This window comes from Gopherus flavomarginatus, chromosome 1, assembly GCF_025201925.1.
Source record: "Gopherus flavomarginatus isolate rGopFla2 chromosome 1, rGopFla2.mat.asm, whole genome shotgun sequence".
Classification (NCBI taxonomy): domain Eukaryota; kingdom Metazoa; phylum Chordata; order Testudines; family Testudinidae; genus Gopherus; species Gopherus flavomarginatus.
In genome coordinates this window covers 229,396,695-229,423,396 of record NC_066617.1, presented here as the reverse complement: position 1 = coordinate 229,423,396, position 26,702 = coordinate 229,396,695, and the positions used below count along the sequence as shown (strand labels likewise).

At 40.7% G+C, this 26,702-nt stretch overlaps 1 protein-coding gene across 7 annotated transcripts in view; it reads right to left on the bottom strand.

Moving 5' to 3' along the window:
* The window catches only part of SCML2 (Scm polycomb group protein like 2), a 141,287-nt gene that overhangs the window by 58,257 nt on the left and 56,328 nt on the right, over window positions 1–26,702 (bottom strand). For 3 of the 7 annotated variants that reach the window (XM_050936544.1, XM_050936546.1, XM_050936545.1), the window contains exons 5-7: window positions 23,628–23,862; window positions 12,190–12,278; window positions 10,482–10,725 (exon numbers count right to left, since the gene is read on the bottom strand). In XM_050936544.1, the coding sequence (XP_050792501.1) occupies window positions 10,482–10,725; window positions 12,190–12,278; window positions 23,628–23,862 (568 nt within the window). Of the gene's footprint in view, window positions 1–10,481; window positions 10,726–11,963; window positions 12,279–23,627; window positions 23,863–26,702 lie in introns of those variants that run through there. The other 4 variants (XM_050936547.1, XM_050936550.1, XM_050936548.1 and 1 more) reach the window with 4 other exon arrangements.

Here is a 26,702-nt window from a genome sequence, read left to right as displayed (position 1 = left end):
GCCCTGATTGTATGTGTTCACATCTGTCATCCCTGAAGCCAAAAATTAAAATCACAGACCAATTTTTCCAACAACTTTTTGTTTGCTGATATTGTTTTCCATTCTGGGCAGCAAGAAAAGTTAATTCATTTAATATAGCTACAACGATCTTTTGGCTCACTTTTAAAATAAAAACAAGTCATTTGCCAAATTTTCCCAAGCAACCTCTGTCCATTTGTGACTGTAGCTATCAAAAGGCGCCACATGACCTACTTTAGAAATGTTCTTAAGAATACCAAAGTTACCATCTTTTGTAAGACCAAAAGCAAAAGATTTTATGAATGTTCCAAGCCTGATATATAACAAATCAGACAATTTCTACTGTACTTCTAGAGTTCAAATGATTTAATGAATTTTACTTTTATTTGCTGAATAATGTAGTATGTGAGTCTGAGGCTTAGGCTCGAACAACAAAAACTCATAAAGATGCTTCACAAATGTATTGCCTCACAGCCTCAACTGTAATTAACTAGAGTTGTTAATGCTGGAGCTCTTGAGCAGTTTAAGTTATTGCTAATACTGCTTCTCAAAGAAATTATACTGTATAAGCACATTGTTCAGCTGCCACCTAAATATCTTCTGAAGAAAGTCTTCTGCAGAAATTAACTGGGTACAAACACAGATGTCGGTTTTTAAGAACGCCTGAAGTGTTTCCATGAAGGTCCTTGCTACAAAATGAACAGACTGAAGAACTTCAGCGAGGAAGAAAATTACCACCTCCAAGGAAAAAGACTTGAGATTCTGAGGGTATGTCTACACTACCCATGTTACAGCATGGCTGTGGCAGTGCTCTGACATTGGCAGTGTATTCATGCTTTATCGCCGGGAGAGAACTCTCCCAACGATTAAAAATACCCAACGAGCGGTGGTAGCTTTATCGCTGGGAGCGAAAGCAGTGTCTATGTTGGTGCTTTTCAGTGCTAAAACTTTTGTCACTCAAGGGGGTGTTTTTTTAACACCCCTAAATGACAGAAGTTTTAGCGCTGAAAGTGGCAGTGTGGTCACAGCCTAAGTCTAGCAATTTGTTTCTTATGACTCTGGGCAAGCTAAAATTCCAGTTCTTGATACCCTGCTTTTCTCATAAACCAGGACTACAGATTGTGAAGATGTAAAAAATAAAACCTTATGTGAAATATATTATACAAGCTGTTACATTTGTAATTCACCATGATGGTTTTATATGTACTCTCCTGTTGCTGCATTGAAATGTAGTCCTTTAATTTGATTTGAATGCAGGTTTTTTGAAGTAAAATCAGAGCATTTTAAGATTATTACTCTACATCCTCAGTTAGGCGGATCCCTATTGGACAACCCAATCTGGCTACTTAGGTTGTAAACTTTTTGGGCGGGACCGTCTTTTTGTTCTGTGTACATCACCAAGCACAACAGGCCCATAACAGGAACACCTACATGCCATGAAAATGCAAATAATAGTAATACAACCACCACTGAAGTCCCCATGTACTTCACTGATAACTACGTGATTGTTTTTTAATGAAATAATTTAATCAAATTAACTGCAGTCCACAAAAAGGTAGAAAACAGCTAAAAGATACCAGTGCACAATAAAAGCCACCAAGCTCACCGGATCATACACAACTATTTACAATACTGATGTAGCATTAATGAAGTTACATTAAAATGGCGGCTTGTAGAAGATCAATTCCTGAAAAATAAAACTTCAACAGTGATAACATCTTAATATCTTATCATAATGAGCTGCATATATCCTAGTTTGCAGCTGTAGCTTACGTGAGTTTAATATAGCCTTGAGATGATTTGAAGGGCTAAATCCAACCCTGCACTAAGCCCATTTATGGCAATGACAGTTACACCTGAGATGAATTTAGCCCCAGGGGTTAAAACCTTCTAGTACACAAGTACGGTCTATTTGAAGAGTCTTAAAGCAAACACTGATTTAGGCCAGTCATTTTTGGTATTTATCCAAGGCACTTATGTATGATTGGTCTGTCAGGCACTCTTTGCCGTTCACCATCCTGACTGAGGCCTGGTTTACACTACATGGTTAGATCAATGTAAGCTGCCTTGTGTTGACCTAGCTGTGGCAGTTTCTTCACTTAAATTTGGCTCCTGGTGACAAAAGTGGCTCTCTATGGTGATTTAGTACCAGCTTCTCCCCAAGGAGCTTAAAGTCACAGTCGATGTAATGAAGTTGACACAAGTGTCAATATAGACACTGAAATGCTTATGTCAACCATTACTGGCTTTCAGGAGCTGTCCCACAATGCCTATGCTGACAATACAATTGATACAAGTGCTCCTAGTGAGGAGGCACACTGCCGACACAAGGAGCCACGTGTGTGCACGCCGAAGTGATTTAATAACTGTGGTGGCTATATGCCAACATAAGTTAGATCGATATAATTTTGAAGTGTAGACATGGCCTCACGGTTCTTTGTCTGTCACCGTGGGCAGTCAGCATGCTACTTCAAGACAACCAGGAGCATCAGATGCATTCACACTTCAGTGATGTGTGAAAGCACTTCACACATGGAACCATGCTAATTAACTGCAATTGCTAACAATTATGGGCTTGTCTACACTTAAAATACTACAGAAGCACAGCTGCGCTTCTGTAGCATGACCATGTAGACACTACATACCTCTTCAAGTGGTGGTAGCTAGGCTGACAGAAGAATTTTTCCACCAACATAGCTCTGCCTAGATAGGGACTTATGCCTTGTCTACACTACAGAGTTTTGTCAACATGGTGGACTGATGAACTGAGTGGTGAATCACATCATTATGCAGGTGTGGGATGATGAGCAGTGGCTGCAGAACTTTCAGATGCGGAAAGCCACCTTCCAGGAACTGTGTGCGGAGCTCGCCCCAGCCCTGCAGCGCAAGGACTCCAAAATGAGAGCTGCCCTCTCAGTGGAGAAGCGCGCAGCGATCGCTGTGTGGAAGCTGGTGATTCCAGACTGCTACAGTCATTTGCTAAACAGTTTCGAGCTGGGAAGTCAACCATTAGGGCTGCGGTAATGCAAGTGTGCAGAGCCATTAATTGCATCCTGCTATGAAAGACTGTGACTCTTGGCAATGTGTGTGAAATACTGGATGGCTTGTGACAATGGAATTCCCTAACTGCAGCAGGGCAATAGATGGCACGTATATTTCAACTTTGGCCCCGGGCCATCTTGCAACAGAGTATATCAATAAAAAGGGATACTTTTCTATGATATTGCAGGCACTTGTGGATCACTGTAGGTATTTCACTGACATCAACGCAGAGTGGTCTGGGAAGGTGCATGATGCATGCATCTTCGGGTACACCTGTACAGAAAGTTACAAGCACGGACTTTCTTTCCAGACCATTAGATTCCAGTGGGAGATGTTGACATGCCTATAGTGATCCTGAGAGACCTGGCATACCCCTGGTGATGCTGCACTCTATACGATTTTATGAAAATATGCTAGTGAGTGTAAATATAATGTAACTGGAATATGCTTCATGCAAAAGGTCTCTTGTAAGGTATCATTACAAAGTTTATAATCTACTGAGTGTGGTCATCCTATTTGTATATATGTATCACTCTTGTATCTGAAACTAGAAAAATGAAATATAACTCTCAGGGCCTATTGTAATTATGCAAACTGTGGGCCATTAGTGGTGGCTTGGAATCTTGCTGGCTCCCATTAACCAGGACAACTGACTGTAAATGGCTCTGTTTACTTGCAAGTCTTCCTGTATACCTGTGTGCTGGCAAGTGAGCAATGAAGTCTTACAGTGACATGTGATCATGTGACCTGAACCAGAATCCATCTTAAACCTGGTGCTTTTCCATTTAGAAGGAGGGGTGGGAACCCAGAGAGGGACAAAGGATTTCCGCCTCATGCAGAAGATATATAAATGGGTGGAACAGAACAAAGGGGGATGCAATCATGAGAAATCCCCTAGATACCACCTGAGCTAGAACAAGGACTGTACCAGGGGAAAGGATTGGGCCCAGACCAGGAAGGCGTCTCATCTGTGATAGAAGCTTACTGAAACATCTTATTGAGATTTTATCTGTAATCAGTTTTCTTACTGTACTAGACTTAGACTTGTATGTTTTATTTTATTTTGCTTGGTAATGCACTTTGTTCTGTCTGCTATTACCTGGAACCACTTAAATCCTATTTTTTGTATTTAATAAAATCACTCTTTACTTATTAATTAACCCAGAGTATTTGTTAATACCGGGGGAGGGGCAAACAGCTGAGCATCTCTCTCTATCAGTGTTATAGAGGGTGAACAATTTATGAGCTTATACAGGGTAAAACAGATTTATTTGGGGTTTGGACCCCACTGGGAGTTGGGTATCTGAGTGCTGGAGACAGGAGCACTTCTTAAGCTGTTTTCAGTTAAGCCTGTAGCTTGTGGGAGACGTGGTTCAGACTTGGATCTGTGTTTGCAGCAGGCAAGCATGTCTGGCTCAAACAAGGCAAGGCACTGAAGTCCCAAGCTGGCAAGGAAAACCGGCTCAGAGGTAGTCTAGGAACATCAGGTGGCAGTCCCAAAGGGGATTCTATGATCCAACCCATCACACCCTTTACAGCCCATGGCTCATAAAACCTTACATGGGAAACTTGGACAGCAGCAAAGAGCACTGCAACAGGTTGCGCAGGTGCAGAATGATTGTAGAATGTGCCTTTGGCAGCTTAAAAGCACGCTGGCAGAGTCAGACCTAAATGAGAAAATATTCCCATAGTCATAGCAGCCTACTGCACACTCCATGATATTTGTGAGGCTAAGGGTGAAAAGTTTTCCCTGGAGTGGAATGCAGACACAGATCACCTGGCTGATGAATTTGAGCAGCCAGAGATCAGGTCTATTAGAGTGGCCCAACAGGGGGCTACATTTTAAGCACCACATGTAGGAGACAAATAGAGATTGCTTATCTTTCAGAGAATTTGTTTTTATTCAATACCAATTAAAATACACACACACAAAAGACTTGGTGGGAAGGCAGATAGGAGTGAAGGGCAGTGTAGGATCTCATAGCTGTGTGTAAGTCTAACTATCATTCTGGAAGCTGTCTGAAGGGATGGAGTGAACGGAATACTGAGACGTTTGGGAAGTTGCAAGGAATTTGTGGAAGGAGTCTGGGGAGGGCATGGAAAGCAGTTGTGTATCAGCTGCGGGGGGTGGTGAGAATGCATGTCTTCTGCCTGCAGTGTGATTATGGACTTCAACATCTCTGTTTACTCCTCTACCACTTCTATCATCTGCTCCTGACCCTTTACAATGTACTCCTCACTCTCCTTTCTGTCTTGCCTTGCTATTTTAAATTTTTCTTTCAGGGTCTCTCACCAGTCCCTGCATTCTCTTTTTTTGGCCTCTGAGTATTGGCACACCTCTTAGAACATTTCTTCCTTGTCCTGCCTTGGTTGCTTCCTTATTTGGCAGAGGTTCTCTACCAATGTGTAGAGGATTCCCCTATAGGCCATATTTGCGTAAGCACAAGAAATAATACACAGAAGCATGACTGTTAGTTCACACACAGCATTGAATCATTATAAGTAAAATACACCTCCTTTAACATATGAATCACTTTCTCTCTGTCCCTTGGCAAGCACACATCTCGGCAAACACCCTAAACACGGTGAGTTCGGCCCAGAGAGGGATGGGGGGGTTGGGCATTCAAGATGGGGCAAGGGTCTCGGTGTATTTTTAAAGGGATCACTGCAGGCGACTAGGGACAATATTGTAAATTCTGCCATAATTTTCCAAAGGTGGGGGGTCAGTGAAGCTGCTATCTTACTCCTGAAGGTAAGCAAGGATGCAAAGGTGAAGCATTCGGCTTCAGACACAGTCCTTATGCTGCTTGCCTGTGTGCAGCTTTAGTCCCTGCACAAGCGATTGCCAGTTGGCGCAGGAAAGTTTCCTACAATGGGGGAAGGAACAAAGCAGCTCTGCCACAGAATCTTCGACAGAGAATTGGCAAGTACCTCCAGGAAAGTTTCCTAGAAATCTCTCTGGAGGATTCCTGTGCACTAACAAAATGTTCCACTGCACTGCTTAGCTCCACAAGGTAATGTGAAGCACATGCAAACAGCTTATCTTGTACATTTCTACCCTTTCACTCACTTCTAGATTATACAGAGCAAAGGACATATAACTGAGCATTATCAACTCAAAAACATCACTTACCAGAGCTCTCCTCTCCCGCATCATGCATGCTAGAGACGGACTGGCTAGACCCCTCTGGAGTGGGAAAGAGGTCCTGACTCGCTATACCATTGGATGACCTGGTTGTGGGCTCCACATTGTCCTCCAACTCGACCTCGTCGCCCATGACTTCATCCTGGGGTTGAGTCCGCTGTCCGCCACCACCTCCAGCCCCACTCAAGTATCCAAGGGGCTCTTGGCAGCGTAGGTGTGATCACTATCAAGGATGGCATCCAGCTTCTTCTAGAAGTGGCAGGTCTTTGGCGCAGCACAGAGCAACAGTTTTCCTCCCTTGCCTTCTGGTATCAGCTCCTTTATCTTTGTACAGCACTGATGCATGTCCCACATAGCACTTATCACACAAGCCATGAGAAATCTGACCATAAGTATCAAAATTCCTATGTCTGGAGCACAGCTGGGACTGCACAGCCTCTTCTCCCCACAGTGCCAGCATATCCAAGAACCCAGGTGTGCTCCAAGCTGGAAAGCATTTACTCATGGAGCTGCCATGGTCAGTTGGGAAGATGTGATTTGAGCTGTCCACACTGAGCAAACAGGAAGTGGCTTTTCAAAAATTCTTGGGTCTTAAAAGGGGGAAGGACAGATGCCAGTGTACCTGGGTGCAGGACAACAGACTTTGAACTGCTGACCAGAGCAATCAGGATGGGCATTGTGGGACACCTCCTGGAGGCCAATTATAGCAACATAACCAAATGCAGTATCTACACTGACTCTTTGTTGATATAACTTTGCCCCCCAAAAAGTTCTATGTTTTATTTTGTCAACAAAGCAGACGAATTTTGTGGGCAAAAGGAGCATTGCAGCATGTACACCTTCACTGTGTTGTTGACAAAAGCTGACTGTTGTTGACAAAACTGTGTACTGTAGACAAGGCCTTAAGTTGGCTTAATTATGCCACTCAGGAATGTGAATTTAATTGATCTAATTTTCTAGTGTAGGTCAGGCCTCAATGTAAAAAAAGCTCTACACTTCAGCCCTAAACCATGCAACAAAAAAAGACTGAAGGTGACAACATGAAAACAATTAGGTGATAAAGAAAAGGGAAGAAAGAACCTTTTGCAAGCATTAAAAAAATTAAGCTTCACAACACTTCTGTAAAGCCATGAAAATTCTTTCCTAATTCAAAGATTGGGATATTGAAACACAGTGTTTTAAAGGAGTCATCTTTCAAATGTGCCCAAATTCCAGTGGTCCAAAGAGGGGTGAGAAAGTGAAAGGCAGGTATTTCTCCAACAGATATTTGCTAGTTAACAGCATACATCAAACCATCAAGCTGTAGCCTGCTCCATAATTTTTCCTTTGGGAAATAGCACCTCACATTCCTTTTGATTTAGCTTCCAAAACAATAGGGAAATACAGCCTCTTTCCTACCAAATATACTCAGTAGTAGCAAGTACCCCACAGATTATTATAGCTCAAATTAGTTTAGTTCTGAATTTCTTTTCAGCCACACATTCAAAGGTTTCTCTTGATCATAATCTCCATTTCGGTCCACTACTGAAGGAAGGATTTAGATCTGAATATAGAATATCAGGTCGCTATATATTAGATCTGAATATAGAAGAGAGATCTTTGATTTTAAGTCCTAAAAACTTGGGATCAGTTTGCTTGCAGTTGCATCTTCAGATGACAGAGGTGCCATAGATCAAGATAAGATGTTGATACAAGAAATCAAAGCCGTTTCCGTTCTCCAAAATCCTATGCAACTTTAAGATTTGGGATTAGATTTAAATCCAAGTCCTTGATATTTTCCTTAAATTTCATAAACATTCATAGAAAAAAAAACAACAGACCACGTGACCTAAACTGCTGGATAGACAATTTATCAACAGAAAGGCAGTAGATGACATTTCTCTGTATGCTGCAAATTACAACTGGGATTTTCAAAGGAGCCTAGGGGAGTTAATCACCTAACTTTCAATGGGAGTTGGATGCCTAACTCTTAGTCACCTTTTAAGATCCCAAGCTAAAGTTGCTGAGGAAAAGGCTGAAGTTGTCACCAAAATCAACTAAAAAACATATTTCTTATATCTAAATCTCTTGTTTAATATGACAATCACCCTGGGAATTGACTGGAAATGCAGCTTACTTCTCATTATCACCAATCTCACAGAAGTATTGCTTTAAAATTCTGTTCCTAGCTATAAATGATAGAAATGCAACTGTATGGAGAAAACCCTCCAATCTTCAAAGCCTTTATAAAAAGACAGTATTATTTTTTCTCCCTACCTAAGGTACTTACATGACCCCCATTATCGTAGTATCTGAGTGCTTCTATGCTTTTTGAAAATCTTTTCATAATGAACATACATGAAGTTTCCATACAAGTTTTAACACATTTTATTCATAGCCTGTATTTGTTAGCCTTTATCCTCACAACATCCCTGTGAGCTAGAGCAGTGGTGTTATCCCCATTTTACAGATGGGGAACTGAGGCACAGAAAGACTAAGTGACTTGTCCAAGGAAGTCTGTGGCAGAGCATGGAGTCCCAGGCTAGGCCCATAACCACTGGATCACCTTTCCTCCCTTACCCTGTTTCAGTCTAACAGGTTCTATTATACTAAGAGTTTCAGTGACAACTCTTCCCAATTCTCATGCCAATCTCTAGTGGCTAGCCTTACCTCTGATTCTTACACTGTTGTCCTAAAAATGAAATATGTTGGGAAAAGAACCATAAATGATTACTTGTCTTCTTTGTTCTCCCAACTTTTCTACAGAAATGTGCTCATCTTGTTTCTCATCCCACTTAACACACACGGTGAAACCGTTCATGATTAGAACAAATTACTCAGTAACAGTAGAATGAATTTTAAAATGTGATTCCTCATTACAAAAACTCCTTTCACACATCTTGAATCTGAAAGGAGTAAGAGAATATAACTCAAATGATTTTACAGCAAAACTTCAGATTTTAGATATCTTATAAGAGACCCCATAGCATATCACAAATATAAAACAATGATATTCCTTTTTCATTTCACATACCTTGGCAAAGAAAGAAATGGGTATATAATGACAGAGCAAAGTTGGCAATTAGCTAAGGGGGCTATCTATAGGTTCACATAACTAGGTAGGTAAGCAGCAAACAAAATATTTGGAAGATCCTAATAATATACAACTTCAAAAACAAAGTTTATAGCCCAAAGCAAATGCTACACATAAGCCTAGAGTTTGAATCCCTTGGAAACAATAAAGAAACTTTTATTGCATTTCCTACTTTAAAACAGTTTTTTTTGTTGTTCTTCAGAGCGCCATTCTATAACCTTGAGGTAAGGTGTTGATGCAAAGTTGAATATAAATTCCTATGATATTCAATTAATGCAGCTACCAAAATTATTGAGACTACCAACAATAAGTAAAAGATCTAGATGAAGTCTAACATTCTTCAAAAAGTACACAGAGAACTGAACATAACCAGATCTCTCACTGCAGAAGAATTTGAATGCAATTGGTTTTAATGGAATTTGTTTAGATTTGGTCTTCAACCACTATCAGAATTAGAACAGGAATGATAAAGAAACAAATTATGGTATGTAAATGTCAGTCAAGAAGAGTTTCCAGAGCTACTGTGTGCACAAATAGTTGGGAACTATTGTAAATGAGCAGTAATAGTTTCTCAAAGAGACAACACAAAAATATATGATTAAGGTTAAGATTTTGTCAAGGTTATTTTTAGCAAAAGTCACAGACAGGTCACGGGCAATAAACAAAAATTCACGGGAGCCATGACCTGTCCATGACTTTTACTAAAAAAAGCAGGGGTCAGAGGAGCAATGACAACTGGAGCCCCATGGGCCGGGGGGTATAGGGGAAGGAGAGGGGCAAGAGGAAGAGACTGAAAGCCCGAGCCCCACCACTACAGGAAAGGATTGGGACACAGCCCCTGCTCTAGGCACAAGGGGAGGGAGGGCGCACACTCCGACCGCAGCTGCAGGGGAGGGGGACACAGCTCCAGCCCCGGCTGTAGCCATGGGGTGCACAGTGCCATACTGGGTGGGGGGGCAGGCACACAGCCCTGACTCGGCCCTGGCTGCTGACAGCTGAAGCCAAAGAAGTCATGGAGGTCCAATAAAGTCATGGAATCCTTGGGTATGACACAGTGAAAACGTGTCACTATTTCATCTGCATCAGCTGTTTACATATCAAAATCCTAAAATCTGCATAAGATCAGTTGGTTCTTAAGTCTCAGCTGCTTGACAGCAGCAAAATTTGGGAAGACAGATTCAGCGTTATTACTGGTGGTTTTACCATTGTTGCCTGGTGGCTGTAGTGCATCTCCTGTTAAGCCACACCATCCAACTGGGAAGATATCTCGAGAATCATATTTGCACCAATAGTCAAATGCTCCCCTCCAGCCATCAAATGTAATGAAAACTTCATCTCCTCTAACATCTCCGATGGTCGCTGGGCAAATTAAATAAGGGTTCTTTTTGTCTACTGCTTCAAGTTTCATTCCAACTTTAAAATAGTTTGGAGCAGGTTTTGGTGGTTCCTGTCAAAATAAAATTGCAGAACATCTAGGTTTCCATGAACTCTTGAAAAACAGCTACTCTTCTCTAACATTCTAACTTCTCATATTGACTACCCCAAAAAGGTTATACAATACATATTTAATACATGTTACAAGTTTATTTTAAATTTTCTAGATTACCTAGGCTCAATTCTGCCCCTACTTATGTGACTGCGAGCAAGGTTCTGCCGAGTCTACTTAAGCAGTTGGCTGAGAAAATCTGATGTTTTCTACAAGAATGGTGGGAGAGTCAATGTACACTAAAAATAAGTGGCATAGTTTTATGTAGGGAGAGGACAGGATCAGAAAAATGTACTTCTACAAGGGACTGGATGTTTCTGAGGATTGAAAATGGACTAGGGAATCTTTCACCTCTTTATTACTTATCCAAATGCACATACAAATCATTAACATCTGAAGGCTGTTTAGTGGCCTGTGTGAAATAAGCTAGTCTCAGACAAACAAAACAAAAATCAGCAACACAACGGTCCACAATGTAACTCCTGTCAGTCTCTGCAGAAAGGCCAAAGGACTGAAGGGAAACCAAATTACATCTCACCCTCAAGAGGAAGATCCTCCAGAAAAGGGCTGAGGCATATTGCTGGGACAGTATCGAGATGCTTGTACTGCCACTGCTCATGCCATAACTATTTTATGAATGCATTCAAATCAAATCTCTAAATGAATGGGGATTCACAAGTAAAGAGCTTACAGGATCAAGCCCAATGTACGTTTTACTAACACAAACTCATGCAAAGCCATTATCAGCACTAAGAAAGAAATCACTGAACTTCACACTGTGATTTTAGCAAGCTCATAAGAATGGTAAGAGGACAAATCAAATCAACAGATCAGCTGAGTCATACTTGCATCCCTACATATTTTTTGCATAAAAACATTTCACACATTTTTCTTAAGATCCTCTTTTCTTCAGCATAAAGGCCATACTTCTAAAACGGATAGCATTTTTTTTACTACTTTCAGCTAAGTCCCCACTACATTCTTAACAGCTCAACTGTGAAGTATGCACCAAATATAAATATTCAGCATAGACTCCCCATGCGTTCCTGTGGCTCTCATTCTCCCTTACCAGTTTTAGCCCAACACATACACAGACACATCATGAATATGTTACTGTCAACAAACGAGAGATGCATGACATCTTAAATCCATGAAAAAAACCAAGCTAACATAATTTTTTTCTAAATAATACAGCATACCTTAAAGGTCCAAACACAGGAAAACAGGTGCTCATCCATTTGGACTAGAAGATGATCATTTCCTGTCCAGTTTTGTGGCTTGCCAATCCACTTCAAAGTATTTTTAAATAACACAGTTGCCTTTCCATGCTGAAGAGAACAGTACAATATCCTGGCATCCTCAATACACATGTAATCATGGGCCAGTTGATGGAAGCTTGTTTACTAGGAGCCCCTCTCTTCTTACCTTCTTAAAGAATGCTGCAGGTGCCATTTCAGCGCCATTTAGTGTTCTTAACAGAAACATTGGCCAAGATGATGCATTCATCTGGAAACCTAATTAACATAAATAGATTAGTTGTGTAAAAGATTCTAGATTCACATTTATAAAACATTAATATACAGGAAGAAAAAGGATGCAGAATTTACCTTATTACTATCTAAAACTCTCTGGTTTGGACTTGGCTAGAAACAAATGTGGCCAATACATGCATGCATAGGGCAGCTGTTTAGTGCAATAAACGTGTTGGATAGTATATTTCCTTTCAGGAGTGATTTGCCTGCAAAATCATTTATTATGGTTACTATATTAAGTGAGACTAGAGACATGCAAGCTGTAGAACTGCAGATTAAATCATTCTCTATATTCCCTGGTCTCAAACCATCTTCCTTGCATAGTACCCAGTTATATTTACTGGGCCAGTTTTCTTTCATTCTCAAATGACATCCTCTGGTCTAGCTTCTCTGTCATCTAACTAACTCTTATTTTTTATTAGACACAGTTTCTTCTCTACTGAGGCTCTTTCACCAGATTCTTTCACAAATAGAAACAAGGAAGTGCAAACAAATTTCAATTAAAGAATACATCCTTTAATTACAAAGACAAGAACACAAAACAGGGAATGGTAGATATGAAACATTTTGGTACGTGTATGCATCATATTGCAATTGCATAAAGTGGAGAATGTAAAAGCAGCAAAGAATCCTGTGGCACCTTATAGACTAACAGACGTTTTGGAGCATGAGCTTTCGTGGGTGAATACCCACTTCGTCAGATGCATGTGGTGGAAATTTCCAGGGGCAGGTACATATATGCAGGCAAGCTAGAGATAAGGAGGTAGCTCAGTCAGGGAGGATGAGGCCCTGTTCTAGCAGTTGAGGTGTGAAAACCAAAGGAGGAGAAACTGATTTTGTAATTGGCAAGCCATTCACAGTCTTTGTTTAATCCTGAGCTGATGGTGTCAAATTTGCAGATGAACTGAAGCTCAGCAGTTTCTCTTTGAAGTCTGGTCCTGAAGTTTTTTTGCTGCAGGATGGCCACTATAAGGTCTGCTATAGTGTAGCCAGGGAGGTTGAAGTGTTCTCCTACAGGTTTTTGTATATTGCCATTCCTAATATCTGATTTGTGTCCATTTATCCTTTTCCGTAGCGACTGTCAAGTTTGGCCGATGTACCTAGCAGAGGGGCATTGCTGGCATATGATGGCGTATATTACATTGGTGGATGTGCAGGTGAATGAACCGGTGATGGTGTGGCTGATCTGGTTAGGTCCTGTGATGGTGTCGCTGGTGTAGATATGTGGGCAGAGTTGGCACTGAGGTTTGTTGCATGGATTGGTTCCTGAGTTAGAGTTATTATGGTGCAGTGTGCAGTTACTGGTGAGAATATGTTTCAGGTTGGCAGGTTGCCTGTGGGCGAGGACTGGCCTGCCACCCAAGGCCTGTGAAAGTGTGGGATCATTGTCCAGGATGGGTTGTAGATCCCTGATGATGCATTGGAGAGGTTTTAGCTGGGGACTGTATGTGATGGCCAGTGGAGTCCTGTTGGTTTCTTTCTTGGGTTTATCTTGCAGTAGGAGGCTTCTGGGTACGCGTCTGGCTCTGTTGATCTGTTTCCTTATTTCCTCGTGTGGGTATAGTTTTGAGAATGCTTGGTGGAAATTTTGTAGGTGTTGGTCTCTGTCTGAGGGGTTAGAGCAGATGTAGTTGTACCTCAGTGCTTGGCTGTAGACAATGGATCGTGTGATGTGTCCAGGATGGAAGCTGGAGGCATGAAGGTAGGCATAGCGGTCGGTAGGTTTTCAGTATAGGATGGTGTTAATGTGACCATCACTTATTTGCACCGTGGTGTCTAGGAAGTGGACTTCTCATGTAGATTGGTCCAGGCTGAGGTTAATAGTGGGGTGGAAGCTGTTGAAATCGTGGTGGAATTTTTCCAGAGACTCCTTCCCATGGGTCCAGATGATGAAGATGTCATCAATGTAGCGTAGGTAAAGAAGGGGCATGAGTGGACAGGAGCCGAGGAAGCGTTGTTCCAGGTCGGCCATAAAAATATTGGCATATTGTGGGGCCATGCGGGTGCCCATAGCGGTGCCACTGATCTGGAGATATAGATTGTCACCAAATTTGAAATAGTTGTGTGTGAGGATAAAGGCACAGAGCTCAGCACCCAGTTGTGCTGTGGCATCATCAGGGATACTGTTCCTGACAGCTTGTATTCCATCTGTGTGTGGGATGTTCGTGTAGAAAGCCTCTACATCCATGGTGGATAGGATGGTGTTTTCTGGAAGGTCACCAATGCATTGTAGTTTCCTCAGGAAATCAGTGGTGTCACAGAGATAGCTGGGAGTGCTGGTGACATAGGGTCGGAGTAGAGAGTCCACACATCCAGACAGTCCTTCAGTGAGAGTGCCAATGCCCGAGATGACGGGGCGTCCAGGATTTCTGGGTTTGTGGATCTTGGGTAGTAGATAGAATAACCCTGGTCGGGGCTCTAAGGGTATGTTGATTTGTTCTGGTGTTAGTGTAGGGAGTGTCCTGAGTAGATGTTGCAGTTTCTTAGTGTATTCCTCAGTGGGGTCTGAGGGAAGTGGCCTGTAGAATTTGGTGTTGGAGAGTTGTCTGGCAGCCTCCTTTTGGTAGTCAGACCTGTTCATGATGACAACAGCACCTCCTTTATCAGCCTCTTTGATGATAATGTCAGGGTGGTTTCTGAGGCTGTGGATGGCATTGCGTTCTGCACGACTTAGGTTATGAGGCAAGCGATGTTGTTTTTCCACAATTTCTGCCTGTGCATGTTGGCGGAAGCATTCAATGTAGAGGTCTGTCATTTCGAACCTCAGGAGGAGTCCATGTGGAGTTCTTCTTCTTGTGCTGTTGGTGGGAGGGTACCTGTGTATCAGTGCGCTGTTCAGTGTTGTCCTGAAAGTATTCTTTGAGTCGGAGACGGCAAAAGTAGGCTTCCAGATCGCCACAGAACTGTATCATGTTGGTGGGGGTGGCAGCGCAGAAAGTCCCCGAAATAGGACAGACTTTTCTTCTGGGCTGAGTGTGTAGTTGGATAGATTGACGATATTGCTGGGTGGGTTGAGGGTACCACGGTTGTAGCCCCATGAGGCAGGTACGAGTTTAGACAGCTTACAGTCCTTTTTCCTTTGTAGAGAGGTGAAGTGAGTAATGTAGATCTCCTGGTTTTTTTTTAGTGAAGTCCGTTTGTATGGAAGTTTGTTTATTAATGAGAGTCTCCAGGTTGGAGAGCTCTTTTTTGATGTTTTCCTGTTTGCTGTATAGGATGCTGATCAGGTGGTTCCTCAGTTTCTTTGATAGAGTATGGCATAATCTTTCACTGTGGTCTGTGTAGTATGTAGATAGCCGTGGATTTTTTACCTTTAGTCCATTTGGTATGATGTCCATCCGTGTGCATTTGGAAAGGAAGATGATATCTGTCTGTATTTGTGCAAGTTTCTTCATGAGGTTGATGGATTTCCACTCCATATGGCTAAATGCAGTGCCTTGCATGGTGTCAAGTATCAAAGGGGTAGCTGTGGAGAATGTTTCCATGCCAGTATTCTTCATTAAAAAAATAAGTGAATACAATGCACAAAGAGTTACTATAACCCAAACCTGCTTTTATTAAAAACAACTTTATCTTATCAAAACAATTGTTTGGTGGAAATATTCTTCATTCCATGGCATTTTCCCTTAGAACCAAGTACCTCCCAGTAAAGGAAGAGACATGCTTATATCTCTCTCTGCTTTTGAAGCACCTTCAGGGCTGTGTTTGAAGCTACTAGACTGATTCAAATAGACAAAAGATATTTTGGGCCAGATCTTTAGCAGGTGTTAAGTCTGTTGTAGTTCTCTCCAAAAAAAGCTAACACAACAAAACAGGAACCTAATAGGAAACTTCTCTCTACAGCAACTACTACTAGAATCCTTGTCTGGACTTGAAGAATTGCCTTACAATCTAGGTATGACTTAAAAAAAAAACTAATGGCAGATAAGGAAAAGTTTACATTACTTTTGATTACTTACTATTTAAACCATAATTCCTGTCCTGGGTAATGGCTCCCTGACACAGTGGCCTTAAATTGTGCTTAACTGAGCAGACAGATGTAAAAGTTCTTTAAAGTCCACACCTCCTTAAATTGCATTTTAAAACTGGATACACGAGATCTTATATATGTGAGAAATTATCCTATTTAAATGTTCACAACTGAGAAACTACTGAGCTGATTTGGATTGATTTCTAAGTCTTAACATATTTATAAAACATGCCATTCTGGAAGTTTCTTGATTCACCTTTTGAATTAGCTGAATAGAGCATTTCTCACTGGAAAGCACAGAGTGCATGAATGCACATGCCAATAACAGGAAGGGTGGTGACACTACTCAGTTAAAGTAGCTCAACTGATTTTACTTAAGGTTTCTTTAAAAAATCACTTCTAATTAGAGCATGGAAAATGTTGTCCCCAAAGGAATTCATTTGAAAACATTATAAAGTAATTTAAAAAAAAAAATGAGTAGTTTCAAATGGAAGTTGGAATTTGAAACCTTAACTAGACACTGAACACTACTGAGCCCGATGTAATATGAGAAAGTATCATATGTTTAGAGCTCAGGTGGGAGGGACTATTTTAACTCATTTGTTACTGTGAGAGAAATCAAACGTTGGGACCAGAAGGCTCCATTCCACTTGGGAAAATCAGTTGTGTAAGTGTCTAGCAGGAGGCAATTATACACCCAATTAGCTCCCAGCTTTACCCAGGAACAGGATGCTGCAAAAGTGCCAAAAAGGCTTTTTCAAAAATGTGTCTATATATGCCAAGATGTTTGAATGTTGGAACCTAGCTATCACTAAAGAATCAAGTACTAGAGGGACAATGTGTGACTACTACTTTTCTGAATAAACTATGCAATAGAATGGCTGACGATCATTATGAGAGGAGCCAAACTTGCATTCCTGGATAGTACAAAAACATTTGCTTATTAGGTATAACATTTCAACAAATTTCAGCGAATAGGAATGGCAATCAGAACACGACATCACTGGCCACAGACTGGTCTATACACATTTTTTGTACCACTGTATTAGTTTAAGGATAAAGTTAAAGATGTGCAACTAGCTAGTATAACTGTAGTTATACCAATATAAAAGGTGCTAATATCAGTATAGCCTATTTTGATACCAACCAAGGCACCTTTATACTTGTAATAAATGCATCCACATTAGGGGGTTATACTGCTTTCATTATATTGGGTCCTAAAGCAATATAATTACAGTGGCACAAGCACTGTATTTTGAAACACTTTAAATAGATTTCAGACCCACACAGAGAAAATTGCTGCTCCGTTTTGGTTATCCCCCTCTCACAAAATTCGGAAGGTTCAGTTTTGGAGTACAATGGAGTGACATTTTAATAGTACTTCACACTTCACCTTTCCACCAGTGGATCTCAAAACAATTATTAACTGAGCCTTGCAACATAATATTACTTAGCAGCTGAGGATCAGCAGTAGTGGAGACTCAATTTGTACTTGATATAAGATCAGCCTGTCCAAAAGTTCTCTGATGCCATTAGGTACCTGCATTTTTCTGCATCTGGGAGTGTAAGTGAACTACAATACAGCCATGACCACCTACCCTATCTTTCACTTCTCCAGGAATACAACCATTTTCCTCAGTAGTCAGAGTACTAATGCACAAACATCCAGATGGCTCTCTAGTGATTAACTCTGGACTTACTGTACTGAGTATTTCACTGTTGGATTAAGAGTGGGCTCCTCCTGGTGGTCTAGTGGAATATCACAGATAGAAAAAGATAGGGAGTCTCATTCTATATTTCTTAACTTTAGCTGAACAGTTACTTCATGGATCCCAAGCACTTGTTTATCCATCTGCCAATGATATAGTAACAGAACAAAAATCTCTCTCAAAATAGCCACCCAGTAGTCAAAAGCCCATAGATGAAGCATTTCCCAAATATTAATAAGAAAATATTGTAATATACAAAGTCCTGTAGGCCAGGGTCAAGTTTACCAGTATTTTTTTTTGGGAGGGGGTGGGGGGAGGGATTTGTCAATTAAAGTCATGAAATCCTCAACTGAAAGCACAAATTACCACTGAGAGAACCAAGAAAAGGAAGTAAAAGTAGGTATTTAAATAATAAACTTGAAAACAAATACATATACCGGAGTTGCTGTTCAATGGTTTTTATTTATGGTAGTTGCTGGACATTTTTCTTATTTTTTCTGTAAGTTATGCTGATCAGAGATAGCTACTGTGCTACATGGGAAAATACTGTGTGGTTAACTGTTGATAAACGCTGATCACTATAAAGTTGTTGCTTAGGTTTATTGTCAAGTATGATTACTAAGTGCAAGTGAGAATATCTTCCTGTTTCTTTCTATTTTGACCAAAGAAGAATTAATATTTATATTCCCTTTATTATACTTGGGGGATACATGTTAATGTGGTATCAAAGGTTTTATCAGCATAAATTTAAGATAGTTGTATTCCCATGAACGAAGTCAGTATTGAATTATGAAGGTTACTCCTAACAAGTTCTGAAAAAACTTTACACCATATTCTCACATGTGCCACATTTAACTAGAATAGCTGTTTTAGGAGGTATAATTTTTAGGCAAAATTATTCATTTGTGTTGTTGGGGAAAACGAAAGAAAATTTTCTCTGCCTGGTTTATAAAATGGCAGCTGTTTAAATTTGCTTAGGGTCTTGGAAAGTCAGAATACAATCTCATTCAACTATTCAACAGGCAACCTTATAGAGTAAAATACTTACTACACCACACTAAGTATACTTCATCACAGCATACATGATACATTATAAGTACAGGAAATGCCACAGTAAAGTCAAAATCACAGTACAGAAAATATTTACTTTTGAAAGTGTAGTTATGGTTTAAAACAGGGTGGATAACATTTTTTAAAAATCATTTTTTATTTATATTAAACACTTTTAAAAAAAATAAAGCTATTTAGAATATAAAAAAATAACATTAAGCAGTACATGCCTGCTGCCAAGTCTTAAAGAAAGTCATACCACTTAAATGGTAGAAAATACTGGCTAAGCACCTGGAACCAGAGTCTGTTGAGTGCTAAACCAGTATTTGACAGAAGTAGAGTAGATTCCAGCAATTCTACAAGAACTTGATGGGACCCAACTACAAGTATCAGGTTTGGGCTGGGTCAGAAAACAACCTGAACCTCTGAGGCTCAGGTCAGGTCACCTATGAAGTCTCTCTCTTGCCCAGGAGGTTGGCATAGTGGTGGCTGCGTGCCTCGCTTCTGCCGGCCACCTCTGCTTCACTGAATAGTATATGCACTGCCAAGTGAGTGTGCTGCACCTCTCACTCCACAGAACACACACAGTGCAGCAGGTGGCGGCAGCTGACAGGATTGGGACAAGCAGCTACCACCACACCAACCCATGGGCAGGAGGTGGCAGTGGTGCCGCTAACTCAGGTTTGGAGGGAACGCTCAGGGTCAGGTTGGAAAATGACAACACTCTTGGGCTCAGATTGGGTGGATTTGGGTCTGGTTTGGGTCTGGGCCTCGGCAGACCTCTAATACAAAAAGAGTGACCTAGATTCTATTCTGATTCACGCATTACCACCATCATTATCGTTAAGTGAGCTCTGAATGCAGATCCTGGCGGCAACGTACGATTCACAAAGAACACAGCTTCACTGTCAGCAGCAAGGCTGAGTGGGCCTTAAGGGAAAATTATTTTTCCTCATAAAACTAGCAAGTGTGATTTGAAAATGACATTGCCAATTCAAGTTTAGTATTTTTAAGTAAAGCCTAAGAAGTCTCTCTTTTTTAGTTTTTTTTCATTTTGCCTGAAGTGATTTTGTGTCACAAACACTTCCACAAAAATACAAGCCTAAGGATGGGCTTATGCACAAACAGAACAGACAATGAACACTCTCCTCTGCTGCTGAAAGAAACTGCTCCTGCTACTAATCACCACCCACACGAAGTGAACAGGAACCACTGCTTTGCTTTCTCTTATATTACACAATAGGCCATGACTACACTAGAAGCATTTTGCTGGAAAAGATATACTGATATACTATACCAGTAGAGGTTTCAGAGTAGCAGCCGTGTTAGTCTGTAACCGCAAAAAGAACAGGAGTACTTGTGGCACCTTAGAGACTAACAAATTTATTTCAGCATGAGCTTTCGTGAGCTACAGCTCACTTCTTCGGATGCATAGAATGGAACACACAGACAGGAGATATTTATACATACAGAGAACATGAAAAGGTGGAAGTATGCATACCAACAGGACACACCACACGATCCATTGTCTACAGCCAAGCTCTAAGATACAACCGGATTCGCTCCACTCCCTCAGACACAGATAAACACCTACAAGATTTCTATCAAGCATTCTTAAAACTACAATACCCACCTGCTGAAGTGAAAAAAACAGACTGACAGAGCCAGAAGAGTACCCAGAAGCCACCTACTACAGGACAGGCCCAACAAAGAAAATAACAGAACGCCACTAGCCATCATCTACAGCCCCCAGCTAAAACCTCTCCAGCGCATCAAAGATCTAAAACCTATCCTTAAAGATGATCCCTCACTCTCACAGATCTTGGAAGACAGGCCAGTCCTCGCTTCTAGACAGCCTCCCAACCTGAAGCCAATACTCACCAGCAACCGCACACCATACAACATAAACACTAACCCAGGAACCTATCCTTGCAACAAAGCCCAATGACAGCTCTGTCCACATATCTATTCAAGTGACACCATCATAGGACCTAATCACATCAGCCACGCCATCAGGGGCTCGTTCACCTGCACATCTACCAACGTGATATATGCCATCATGTGCCAGCAATGCCCCTCTGCCACGTACATTGACCAAACTGGACAGTCTCTATGCAAAAGAATAAATGGACACAAATCTGACATCAGGAATCATAAAATTCAAAAAAACAGTGGGAGAACACTTCAACCGCTCTAACCACTCAGTGACAGACCTGAAGGTGGCAATTTTGCAACAAAAAAACTTCAAAAACAGACTCCAAAGAGAGACTGCTGAACTCGAATTAATATGCAAATTAGATACAATTAACTCAGGCCTAAACAGAGACTGGGAATGGTTGGGTCATTACACTAACTGAATCTATTTCCCTATGTTAAGTTCTCCTCACACCTTCTATGGGTTATCTTAATTATCACTTCAAAAGTTTTTTTTCTCCTGCTGATGATAGCTCATCTCAATTGATTAGACTCTTCCTGTTAGTATGCATACTTCCACCTTTTCATGTTCTCTGTATGTATAAATATCTCCTGTCTGTGTGTTCCATTCTATGCATCTGAAGAAGTGAGCTGTAGCTCACGAAAGCTTATGCTGAAATAAATTTGTTAGTTTCTAAGGTGCCACAAGTACTCCTGTTCTTTATACCAGTAAAGCACTCTGAGTGTGGACACAGCTTATATTGGCCAGCAAAACTGCACTACAGTAGAACCTCAGAGTTATGAACACCTCAGGAATGGAGGTTGTTCATAATTCTGAAATGTTTGTAACTCTGAACAAAACATTACGGTTGTTCTTTCAAAAGTTTACAACTGAACAATGACTTAATACAGCTTTGAAATTTTACTATGCAGAAGAAAAATGCTGCTCCTCTCCCCCCTTTTTTTTCTTTTTTGTAGTTTAAACACAATACTTTACTATATTTGCTTGTGCCCCTTTTTTTGGAGGGGGCAGGGGGGGAGTGTGTCTCTGCTGCTGCCTGATGGCATACTTCTGGTTCCAAATGAGGTGTGCGGCTGACTGGTCAGTCTGTAATTCTGGTGTTCATAACGCTGAGGTTCTACGTTTAGTACAGTTTTGCTGGCCAATATAAGCTGTGTCCACACTAGGAGTGCTCTAAGCTAAACTAGTAAAAGCACTGATTTTCCAGTATACATTACATCTACAGTAGGGCTTTTTGCTAGCACAGCTATGCCAGTCAGAGATCACACCCCTATACCTATACCAGCAAAACGCTCTTGAGTTTAGACCTGTCCAAATACAGGAGAGATTTTTTTGGAAAGGAAACTATGGATATCTGAGTGTGCAGGAAGATTATGTGGGGAAGACGACCTCTGGAAGGACAGTAGCAAGGGACTGTTGGCTTCTGTAGAGCAGCAATGAAGAGTGTAGTGTGAAGTTATCAGTCTGAACCCAGGAAACGCATACACCTCTACCTCAACATAACGCTGTCCTCGGGAGCCAAAAAATCTTACCATGTTATAGGTGAAACTGTGTTATATCGAACTTGCTTTAATACACCAGAGCGCGCAGCCCTCACACCCCCGAGCACTGCTTTACCATGTTATATCCGAATTCATCTTATATCGGGTCGCGTTATATCAGGGCAGAGGTGTACTACATTTGCTCCTATTCTCTGATACACATATTTGGAAAATTACTATCACCATATACAGTGGTACAGAAGTGTAAGAGCAAAAGGTTTGAAGCAATGTAGGTTCCTCTGTCTCCTCTCTCATCTAAGAGCTTACTTAGACTAAGAATGAGAAAAGTGAATGAACATGCAGAGTGAGTGAAAGAAAGAAAATGCACCCTCACTCCAGCCAGCCTACTCTTAAATTAGATAGGAAAGTAGAAGAGAAAAGAAAAAGAAAAGAAAGCAACAAAACACAAGCTGTTACTCCTTGGAGTTTTATGGAAAGAGGCATTTAAGACCTTGTAGTGGCAAGAGCATACTTTAAATGTATTTCATTTTGCTTATAAAATATAATTCAATTCCTGTGGAAATCATTTTGAGTTTGTCAGTTTTTAAAATTATTAAAATTTTAAAAAGACATCTCCCTTTTCTGCAGCACACCTGATACACCAGAGACCGAAACTGAGAAGCTCCATGCAAGTTGTAAGAAATGTGGCTTTAGGAAGCATTTTGGGACTCTTCTCCACAACTGAAAGTAATGTAGAGCCCACAAGATAATGCCACCATTCTCTATAAATTATGGGGTGAAGGAAAATAAATTAAGTAGATTAACGTAGTATTTATGTGTAACCCATCAAGCAGTCACTGAAAAGGCCATCAGGGATCTGTCCCTCCTCATGATTAGTTGGGGGATTCTGGGAAGAGGGAATATTTTTTGAATAGTAGAACTCATGCTCAAATTCTAAATTTCTCTATCCATTCCCAGACTCTGTAATACACAAAGTGGGGTCCAGCTCATTTACTCTCTTTATTAGCTTTTTTACTTGGCATTTATCCTTCCACTGCTAACATTTCACTTGAACCATTATTTCAAGCAGCACTTGCCAAGAAAACAAGATAAAACTAACCATAGGAGAGCAGCATCTTGTGGACACACATACCATTTCATTAGTTCAGAAACATTGTTTCTTACCCAGTGGTGGCTGGAGCATCCCCCCTTTCTTTTCACAGGTCCCAATTGGCTGTATGTCAGAGGAATCCACAAGCCTCCAAAAGTCATTTTTGTTGTCACTTCCATCAAGCCGCAACCTTAATCTGGCACCAGTGATTCCAATTACTGTAGCTATACACACTGAGGTAACATTGCGTGGGTCGTGGGCTTCCAGTTTCATACCAACTTTGAAATCATTGCTAGGTGGGATCCTAGACTATAAGAGGGGGGTGGGTGAGGGAAAAAAAGATATTTTTCTTATTTTTGTCTCCCAGCTTGAAACAGATTCAGACAGGTACTATGAAAAGTGTTGCTAAATATATTGGACAGTTATAAACACACAGCTTCCATTCATCAAGACATAAAATGCTGTTATATTTATCAGTGTATGAACTTTAGTCAGTGAAAAGAATGACTACAAATAATTGGCTGGCTTGTATTGCTTTTTAGCAGCACCTGAGCAAGATACTTGACTGCCACGTTGCTGGAGACTTCGGAGTCCAAAGCCTCTCTCCCCCAAACAGCAAAATTCTCAGGATTTTAAGGAAGTGTTTAATCAGCCAGTTAGTTTCTGTTGGCTTAATGGCTTTGGAATTCTAGACTAGCATGATTCTGCCAGGAGTTGATCTGCTGTTTTTCTTTCCTGTACTGCATGGTCAGAAGTGAGGAGCAGGTGGAAGGCTCCCTGGCAGTTCAGAGAGCAGTTGGTGAAGAGTGGCTCACCGAGACAGGGTGCCTGGGTTAGTCAGAGTGTTGCTGGAGTACTCTTTGGAGACCATGTAGTGCTAGAGCACTAGCGGTTGGAGCACCGACATCCCTTGCCTAAGAATGGCACAGTTGAGGATCACACATTACAATGATTACCTTCTGGCAAAAGAATTACAAGCAATTGTACCCATGATGTTTCAAAAAGGCATTGTGAAATAAACAAAATTTCAATAAAGCCACTTTTAAGAAGTAGGGTGGCAACCGCTTTGGAGGCTTGGTATTACTTCTATATCATTTGGTGAAAGTGAGAATACAAGAGGGAAAGAACAATGAAAAATTGCCATTAGATCCAGACTAACTACCTGATGTGATATAATAGTTGAAGACATATTAAGGATTTATGGCATGAGGTATACTATAACAAAAAACAACAGAAAATTATGTGTTATTTATATTACAGTACTGCCAAGAGCACTGGTTCTCAGCCTTTCCAGATTACTGTACCCCTTTCAGGAGTCTGATTTGTCTTGTGTATACCAAGTCACACCTCAGTTAAAATTTACTTGATTACAAAATCATACATAAAAATACAGAGGTGTCAAGCACGCAGTTACTGAAAAATTGCACATTGTCTCATTTTTACCATATATTTATAAATCAACTGGAATGTAAATATTGCACTTACATTTCCGTATATAGAGCAGTATAAACAAGTCATCGGTATGAAATTTGTATTTGTACTGACTTCACTAGTGCTTTTTATGTAGACTTCTATACAACTAGGCAAATATCAAGATGAGTTGATATGCCCCCTAGAAGACCTCTGCATGCCCCCAGGAGGTACACATACCTCTGGTTGAGTACCACTGGCCTGGAGAACTCAAGCAAAATCAGGGCACAACAGTGCTAGGTACTGTATAAAACACAAAGTAAGAGACAATCCCTCCCTTAAAGAGCTTACATCAAGATAAATAAGACAAAGGGCAGAAGAAAGGAAATATCCCCATTTTACAGATGGGAAATGAAAATAGAGAGAGAAAAAGTGGTTTACCCAAGGTCACATAGGGAGTCTGTGGTAATGTTGAGAACTGAATCTAGATGTACTAGGCCCCAGTTCAGTGACTTCCTCTCATGGAGTTGAACACACACACAGAGGAAGTGTCAGCCACTGGATGCAAAATGTAAGCACGCATCAGTTTTTGGACTTAAGACATCTGCATCATCACTTCACCCATTCTGGTAATTGGTCTTTGATACTGGCTCAGTGTTTAGCATCCCGTAAATTAGGAAGAAGAGGGGAGAGAAAGATCCTTTAAGAAATTTATGTACCAGGAAGGCAGGGATGATTGATGCATGACAACTGCACAGCACTAAACAGGATTTTTTAACCTAGTAGCAGTACATTGAAGATCAGGATCAATCAGGTTCAAAGCTGTGAGGGAGAGGGAAGAGCAGAGAAATTCTATTCACCTAACAAAAAATATGTATCCATTTAAAATATCTATTTAAAATGGACAGGTGTCAGTCAATGGTAGGAACCGTGTCTGTCCAGCCTGATAGGAAAAGTGTGATGCAAGACTTACTAGGATAACAACTGGGGTTGCATTTCCTGCCCCCCTTTGCTTTTCTGAAATTTTAAAAATATTGAAATCTTGGGTTCCTCTTGCTGTGAGTGCAGAAGCAGTGTTTGAGACAGACCCCAGATCAACAGCAGGAGCCCTGAAGGAGTCAGACTCTGCACAATGAAAAGACAAGAGATATTCAGTGTGTGGAGCCTAGCATCTGTCAATGTAGCATTCAGACAGCAGGCTGCCTGAGAGGGGAGCCCAGGCATATTAAATTTAAAGGGCAATTTAATGTCAGGATATTGCTTGTCAAGCTGTTATTCTCCACAACTGTGAAAGTCAATTTAAATTGAAAAGTTAGTTGTTTTTTAAAGAAAAATTGGTTTAAATTGCAATACTTGTGGAGGGAGTTATATGAAAAGATATCATACATAATATTTATTTTTGGCATTATGGTAGCATATGAAGCCAACTGAGATCAGGCCTCCATTGCTCTATGTGCTGCACAAACAGATGGTAAGAGATAGTCCCTGCCCCAAACAGCTTTCAATCTAAACAAAGACTGAGAGAAAGGGATGCAGATTTCAGATAGTTAAAGAATTTAAATAACTATAGAAAATAATAATTCTAAAATAATTGTAACCGTTGAGTCTATGGAGAATTGCCTTACAAATACCTTTATCTTGATTTAAAAACTATTTTATTGGGTTTTCACTTATTTGTGCATTTTGAAGTTAATTATCTTGCTGGCCTGTACATTAGAAAATTATTTGACTGGCCACTA